The 8,240-nt window shown below is 38.8% G+C and overlaps 1 protein-coding gene across 1 annotated transcript; it reads right to left on the bottom strand.

Moving 5' to 3' along the window:
- Positions 1-285: 285 nt before the first annotated feature.
- On the bottom strand, positions 286-7,500 carry LOC128855019 (homeobox protein Nkx-2.5-like). Its single transcript, XM_054089574.1, has 4 exons — positions 7,479-7,500; positions 5,054-5,232; positions 4,897-4,982; positions 286-4,844 (listed from the first exon to the last, which is right to left on the bottom strand). Exons 1-4 carry the CDS (start codon positions 7,498-7,500, stop codon positions 4,259-4,261), a joined length of 873 nt encoding a protein of 290 aa, XP_053945549.1. The 3' UTR covers positions 286-4,258.
- Between the last annotated feature and the right edge of the window lie 740 nt (positions 7,501-8,240).

The following is an 8,240-nucleotide window of genomic DNA, read 5'->3' as shown; positions in this document are numbered from 1 at the left end:
TACAGAAAATGTTCATAAAATGTATTAACTCAACACACAATATATACCTTCCAAAAATCTTCCACTTTAGCTTCATTGCGTTGTTTCATGTTTCAAGCAAGAAAGTCGTTTTTGTTGAAAAATCTTGCCTAATAAATGAAATTTAATTCACTTTCTTCTGTAACATTTTTTGGAACAGATTGATTCACCCTCATGTATATGCATATGCACATATCTAGAAGTAGAAAATAAATTCGGCGGCAAATTACATAAACACAACTGTTAAGTTTTAAGAACTACGTTTTCTTATATTTGTTACATATCCATTTAAATAAATTAAAAGGGAAAATCACAATGATGCTCAATAATGAAATCTAATATATATTTACATACATATTTATGTATATGTATGTACACAGACAAATATGTTTTGTATCTAGAGTTTATTCCTTAACTTATTAAGCACTTATAACGACGTACAGTGGGTCAAAAAAGTATTTCACGCTCTTTATATGGTTAAGCTTCAATAGTAAAAACACAATAGTGGATTAAAGTTTTTACATCTCAAATCTTAACAACTGAATACTTCGCCTCCTTTGTACACAAATTAAAAATCCAAAAGGTTAAGACTAAAAAAGCTTTACAAAAGAAAGTTTTATAAATAAAAAACAATTCAATTCAAGGCCAAAAGTGCAGCCGTCTCATGGCTTGTACTAATTCAATAATTCGTCACCAAGTAAAAGTACAAAGTCCCAAAGTCGTTATTTTAATATTTAGACGAAATCCCTTAACTTTTTATTAATGCTATTATAACACATTTGCTGAAATGTCCCGGGAGTAACAAAGAAAATACCTTTTTTGTTGTTCAAAATTAGCTTCACTCATCAATGTAATTTCCATTAAGAACAATGCAATCATTCCAGCGCCGCTCTAACATTTCAATACCATTTTTGTAGAACTTTTTAGCTTTTGCCTCAGAATAGGTCTCAATTTCAGCGATAACCTCTTCTCTGACGAGCGAAATTTCTTACCAGTGAGCATTTTTTAGGTCTGCGAACAGCCAGTAGTCGCTGTGAGCAAAATCTGGTGAATACGGTGGATGTGGGAGCAATTCGAAATTAAATTTATGTAGTTTTGTCATTGATTTGACTGACTTGTGGCGCGGTGCGTTGTCTTAAAAGTGAGCAAACGCGGCACTTTCAACAGAGCTTTCTCAAAGTCCTATGCTCATGCAATATAATTATTTTGATATCTTTACGATGTCAACTAACTCGCGCATTTTCATTTTTCGATCATTCAAAACGATGTTGTGATTTTTTTATGTTTACTGTTTCCTGGTGTTGCCGCCTCATTTGGACGTCCACTGCATTGTGCATCATCGGTGTCTCGGTATCTCACCGACCTCGTTTCACGTTAGCACACCATCGTTTTCTTGTTGTTAGTAATGGAGCGCAGACCCCACAACACTTTTCAAGCAATTACTTTACTTGAACTGTATTTTTTCTCATCAAGAAGCAGTGCAGAATTAAAACACGAAACTCTTTTTGATCCATTGTTTTGAATATAGCGAAAGTGGGTGACGCTACTTTTGTTATATTCAAAACAATGGCTCAAAAAAAAAATTTTCGTGTTTTAATAGCACAATAACTCACGAACTAATCAATAGAATATCATGAAATGTTAGAAGCTGTCTCTTTAAGGTTAGTACTAACTGAAAAATAGATGAATGCAATAAAACTAGTGCCATCTATTTGTTAGGCCCATGTGCTACTTCTTGGTAAGTGGCACCAGCACTCACATCTCATTCTCATTCAAACACAAAAGTGTTTTTTTATTTTTTCTTTTAGTTTTTTTAGGCTTGAGTTCACCTTCTCTAAAACTGCTTTTTCAGAATTCATAATATTTTATACAAATTGAAGTACGTATTGCATTCCATCTTAATTCGTTCATTCATATAAAAGCCAGCTTCTTCTCCATTGTAAATTACACAATTACACTTCTATCTGTCCGGCTGGAGTAACTTGAATACAAATATTTCAACAAAAACTATTAAACTGTTCTTCTGGATGTAGGACAGGTGCTCAAGTGACGATCTAAGCGTTTCCCAACCGACACGGGGGACGCATTGCACAAGATTATGTTTATTTCGCCATTAAGCCAAGAAAGTCAGGAGTTTGCTAAGCATCGATATCTTCAACATAAAAAATCATAATCTGAGTAATCGTCAATCATATATGGAAGGTGCTACGACTCCATATAAAAAGTGGGGAAAATAGGCATTCAAGGCATTGATTCCATTCGGTCCACTATGAGTGCAATGATCTTTAAATGTCTGCTCTAAAATATGCCACATATTTTTAGTGGGGCCAATATCGGTGCAAAAAGGTTTGTTGTTGAGGGCAGTATGCTTGCGATCTTTAACTTGTACGAAAATGTAACCACTTTACCAAGTGTTCATTTCAAGAACACGCTGGTTAAATTGTGGTCCATTACACCATTGATAATCAGGTCCAGTCAGGGTTAGTAGCATCACCACGCGCACGTGCAATGAGTAGATTGGAAATGATAGCTGAGCGGCATCACTTCGTAGGATCAGCCATTAAATTGCATATCGTTTTCCTTTGTGATGTCCATTATACCACTGGTGAAGCATAAATTACATGCCTTATTTGCACTCTTGTGCCCTTTTATCATTATTGACCCACTTCCATTTTCCCCACTGCCAAACAAGACCTCATTTTCCAAACACGCCACATCATCATCGCCAGTTCGCTACCTGCCCATCCGTTTGAAGAATTTTCATTTAACTTTCATCTGTGCCACGTCCGCGTAGTGCCTCCTCTAGGGCTCTTTCCACATAAGTCCTGAACCCAAGTGGAAGTCATCCCATTCCCATTTTGTCTGGTTAAACAAAAATGTGACTATCTTGAGAGTAGTTTACATATCCTCTGATAGTGAAGTGGCGATTAAATCTCTTGATGGGGTTGCCACTAATTCCATCATTGCCCGTAAATGCCGGGCACCACTTAACAAGATGGCGGAATACTTCCGCATCTATTTGATATGGGTGCCAGGGCCTAGTGATATACCAGGAATTGTAAGGCAGACAAATTAGCGAGAGGGTACAACCACAGCGTGGTGAAAGTAGCATAGTCACTTCAACCAACACGAAATCGGATTGATAGTCTGACATGTACAGCCACAAAAAGAATTTGACCTAAACGAGATGCGCTCACGCGCTCAAAGTCGCTTCCTAATCGGTCAAGGAAAAACGTCTCTATGTCTCAAAGATTGAACGTACCTCAGTTCGACTATTGCAGAAGCTGCAAGAATGAGGAAGAGTAAGAGTCTGGTCTGTCACTGTCTCGCGTGACATGCCACTAGGTTTGGATTGATTATCTTAGGGATATAAGTGTCAGCCAGATCAATGGGCTTGCACTTAAAACAAAATGGCTTAACTAAGAGTAGCTGGTACACTTCGGAGCAGTTTGAGAAATTGCAATTCAAGATTTTTTGTAAATAAATAATTATTTCTATTAGGGGCAGCGAATACCCGATTTGTTGCGTGCGGTCTATCTTTTACTGACAAAACTATCCCATAAGCAAATCAGCTGTTCACTAATCCGCGTAACAACCGTCTATTACACTACAATTTTTTAGGTTAATGTAAGCCTGCAAAAATAGAAATAAAGGAGTTCTTTGTACAGCAAAAATGAAAAAAGGAAACTTTAAAATTAGATTAGCTCGACGAGTTTACTGAGGACTGATAAGCAGTACCGCGATTTGTGCGATCTTCTCTCAAACGTTCAATATTCGACATCGATGAATACTTGTTTGCCATTATCTTAAGTAACAAAAAATTACAAAATTTGGTGGTAAAAGTTCCACAGAGTAGGCGAGGAATATTATTTTGACCCACTATACGCTTGCTATGGCATAAGTGCAGAGCTTAATGACCTACTTTTTCAATTTATACTCGTACACATGCAAGTATAATATGTATGTATGTATGTATAATTTACATTTTGGCAATTGGCATAGTAACTGTTTCCTCATATCTGTCGCTGAGTGTGCACACCTCTACCTTCCTTATTACGTCATCATATTTCTACCTACATCTACGTTTAGTACAACGTTTCTTACTTCACCATACTATGTACATGCGAGCGTACATACATACATACGCATGTATGCACTCATTATTATATAATATTAAAATATAATTTACAAATTGGGCTAATACAGATTCTTTCTTCAAGTAATTGGATAAAAGGGTCTACTAATTGCCATTGAATTTGCACGGCGTGCGGTCGACATGTATGCCACAGTTGTTGCTGCCGTTGCCGTTGCTGTTGCCCTTACCAACTGTTTCGGCACATACTGCGATGCCCTCCGCAGATGCAGCATCGGCCTGTGCGCGACTGGTGTAGTACATCAGTGTCATCATTTTTAGCATTTTCAGCTCTTTCTTATCCTCGGCTACTGTTGAGTTGTTGCAGCCTTGTCTGAAATGCGCCACCATCGGTGGCTGTGCGGCTGTTCGATCTCGCTTCTTCGCTGTAGTTGCCATGGCGTGCGCTGCTGACGCTTCTGTTGCTGACTGCAATTTCATTGGAGACATTGATTGCATTTGGCTCAAGTTGCTCATGTGTTTGTGCTGGTATTGACCTAATTGCTGTTGCTGATGCGGGTGTTGTGTGGGTGACTGTGATTGCAGGCAGGATAAAGGCGATATTGGGAGCAAGTGGTGCGCCAAATTGTGGTGGTTGTTGAGCGTGGCCATTAGGTGTTGTTGATGTTGCTGTAGGCGCTGGCGGCACGCCGACTGGTATTGGTGGCTGTTGATATCTGCTGACTGGTCGGGTCTTTAAAATACTTAAGTCATTAACATTTTCTAAAAAACTTTTATGTGCTGACAATTGTTTCACGCTCTCAACGTCCTTCTTCAGCTCCTCCATGTCACGCTTCAATTTGGCTCGTCGGTTCTGGAACCAAGTGATCACCTATTTTTAGACGAAACAGTGAAATTTGTGAAATACGCTTAGGTGCTTGACAGATTGATACGTTGACTTACCTGAGCATTGGATAGACTTAGGGCCGCTGCAATTTCATCACGATCGGCGGGTGATAAATACTTTTGGTAGAGGAAACGTTTCTCGAGCTCAAAGATTTGATGATTGGTAAACGCTGTGCGCGATTTACGTTTTTTCTTGGCATTTGGTCGCGTCGAAAAGATGTTAAGTGTGGCAGGATCTGAAAGTAAAAAAAAAAATCTTTGAAATATATGTATATACAGTTACTCACAGCTTATTTGATACAGATACGATTTTTTTGTAAAGTGTTATATATTTCATAGAATTTTGCGAAAATGGAAGAACGGAGTACGCAGATATTTTATTTATTTTATTTTATTTCTCAACATAAAATACAAATCCACTCATTTCATTGTAATGCAAAAAAAAAAAAAACAAAAACATACAGAGGATCCACGTCGCAGCTTAAATGATGCAGTTAAAAAAGAGCAACTATTTGTTTCTAATTTTTAAAATTTTAAGGTATCAGGTCAGTTCATAGGTTCGTGCGTTTTATAAAGGTGGTTTTTAAATTAATAAAAAAGATGTTTAAAGTTTTTATTAATCAATAACATATTTTCCTCCATTATTTACAATGTCTTCCCAACGTTTAGGCAAATTTTTAATTTCCTGCTCAAAAGCTTCTTTTGAGGAGTAGTTCTTGTTACTCATATGGGGTTGAAGTCCACGGAAAAGGTGATAATCACATGGTGCAATATCCGGAAAGTATGGTGGATGCAGCATTAGCTCCCATCCGAGCTCGTTCAGCTTGCCTAATGTTTGCCTTGCGGTATGAAGTCTCGCGTTGTCGTGGTGAAACAAAACTTTGCGTCTATCGGCGTCGACGGTCGATTTTTTTTAAGTGCCTCATTCAGGTTTGATAGCTGATGGGAATAGTAATCAGCAGTTATCGTCTGGTTTGGTTCCAGAAGTTCATAATAAACAATACCGGCCATATCCCACCAAATAGACAAGGGAATCTTCTTGGGGTGAAGGCCATCTCTAGGGGTCGGTTCTGGTGTTTCATCTTTATCTAATTATTGGCGTTTGCAAACACGATTATTGCAAAGGACCCATTTTTCATCATCAGTAACGATACGGTTCAAAAAACTTTTATTTTCAAGCAGCAGCTGAGAACACACATTCACTCTCTGCTGAAGGTTGGCGACGGAAAGTCTATGCGGAACCCATTTTCCCAGCTTTGAAACCTTTCCCAACTGCACCAGGTGCCTGTGAACTCTTTCATGCGATGAATTTAACCTCTGAGCTATCATATCGACTGTCAAATTTGGCTCAGCTTCCACGAGTTCGAGCAAGGCGTCGGAGTTAAAGACTTAAGGAGTTAAAGACTTCGTGTTTTATAGTAGCTCGCAAATTGGCCTCGCGCCATACAAAAGGTCTGCCAACTGGTCCAAATTAGTTTATTTAACCTCATCTGCAAAAAGTGCGGTTCTGGGGTTCTATTTAGACGATCACACGCTAATGAATCTCTTACTTCTATTCCTTTCACTTACACTTTGCTTCCCTCATCACTCCTCGAACAGTTTCTGAATGACCAGTCTTACCTAAAATCTTTTTTGGGCATTTCAGCTAACTTTGGAGGTCTTATTGCATGATTTTTCTTCTCTTGGCGCACTACCCACTGACAACCTTTCACTACGAGTAACTGGTGAAAAACGTGTGCTTGCCAATGATTCGTGTGCCACGAGTGCTCGTCGTAGATTTTTCACGTTACAATATTCGACGTTTACGTGTTGCCCCAAGTGAAGATTTGATTCGTTCATGGATGCAAAGTTTCCGGGTAACAAGTTCCGTGGCAAACAGTCTGCGGTCGAGGACCAACCGGGCATCGTGAAAAGTTTGCACGATAATCCGAATATTCCAAATTATTGTGCGTGAAATATTGAGGAGGGATATTGGACTTCCCCCCTACAAAGTTCCAATCGTGCAAGCGCTTTAGCCTAACGATCACAATTTATGTAAAAATTTCTATGAGACAAGTCTATTTCCATTTAAATGGAAGTTGAAATAAGCAAAATCTTACGATGCCCAATTGTGGGGTTATAAATTATCGGACTAGATCGACAAATTGCAAAGACAATTCAAACGAGCTGGAAAGAGCAGCTGAAGAAAGCCACTTTTTTACATTGGGTCTTCACATGAAATATACGAGGGGGTTCTATAAGTACCCGTGTTAGAAATGAAGACACCATTTAAAAAAAATTGTATTTTTCAACATAGTCCCCTTTTAGAAAGATACACTTCTCACAACGCACTGGCTGTTTTTAACCCCTCCAAAAAATAAGATTTGTCGAACTCTTTTACGAGGTGTGTTCAGAAAATATCGCGAATTTTGAATTTTCGCAGGTTACGTATATTCGAATTTCAATTTTTTAGTGGCGATATGTTGGCACTCATGTCCCTCACTCATGCCGATGAGTTCGGCCATTTTGAATGTTCAGTTAATTGTTGACAGTTGCTTTGCTTGCACGTGTTTAGGCTCGTCTTCGATTTTTACCTATTCAAAAAAATGGATCAAAGACTGTATCAAATTTTGTGTGAAAAACGAAATTAAGTGCGAGGATGCATTCCGAATGTTGACTGGGTCATACGGAGAAGTTACGAGTACTTTGGACCAAAGCAACGTTTATCGGTGGTACAAAATGTTCTCAGAAGGCCGAGAAGATGTGAACGACGAAAAGCGTGCTGGACGCTCGAGCACTTCAACATCAGACGTAAAAATTGATGAAGTGAAGAAAATGGTATTGGCCAATCGTCGAATCACCGTTAGAGAAGTTGCTGAGGACCTAGACATATCGATTGGTTCGTGCCATTCGATTTTTTCTATGATTTGGGCATGAGACGGGTCCCCGCAAAATTCGTCATAACTGGTGATTCCTCTTGGGTTTATGGATATGGAAACCAAAGCTTAATCATCTGAATGGAAGCTGCAGTATGAACCAAGACCGAAAAAAAGCGCGTCAAGTTCGGTCGAATGTAAAAGTTTTGCTTACCGTTTTCTTCGATTGCAGGGGCGTTGGGCGTTGTGCATCATGAGTTCTTGCCACAGAGTAAAACGGTCACTAAGGAATATTATGTGCAATCCACCAGAAACGCCCGGATTTGTGGAAGATCAAAAAAAAAAAAAACAAAAACAAAACGCTCCTGCTCACACATCGTTGCTTGTGC

The sequence above is a fragment of the Anastrepha ludens genome, chromosome 2 (genome assembly GCF_028408465.1).
Source record: "Anastrepha ludens isolate Willacy chromosome 2, idAnaLude1.1, whole genome shotgun sequence".
NCBI lineage: Eukaryota > Metazoa > Arthropoda > Insecta > Diptera > Tephritidae > Anastrepha > Anastrepha ludens.
This window is presented reverse-complemented; position numbering and strand designations above follow the sequence as displayed.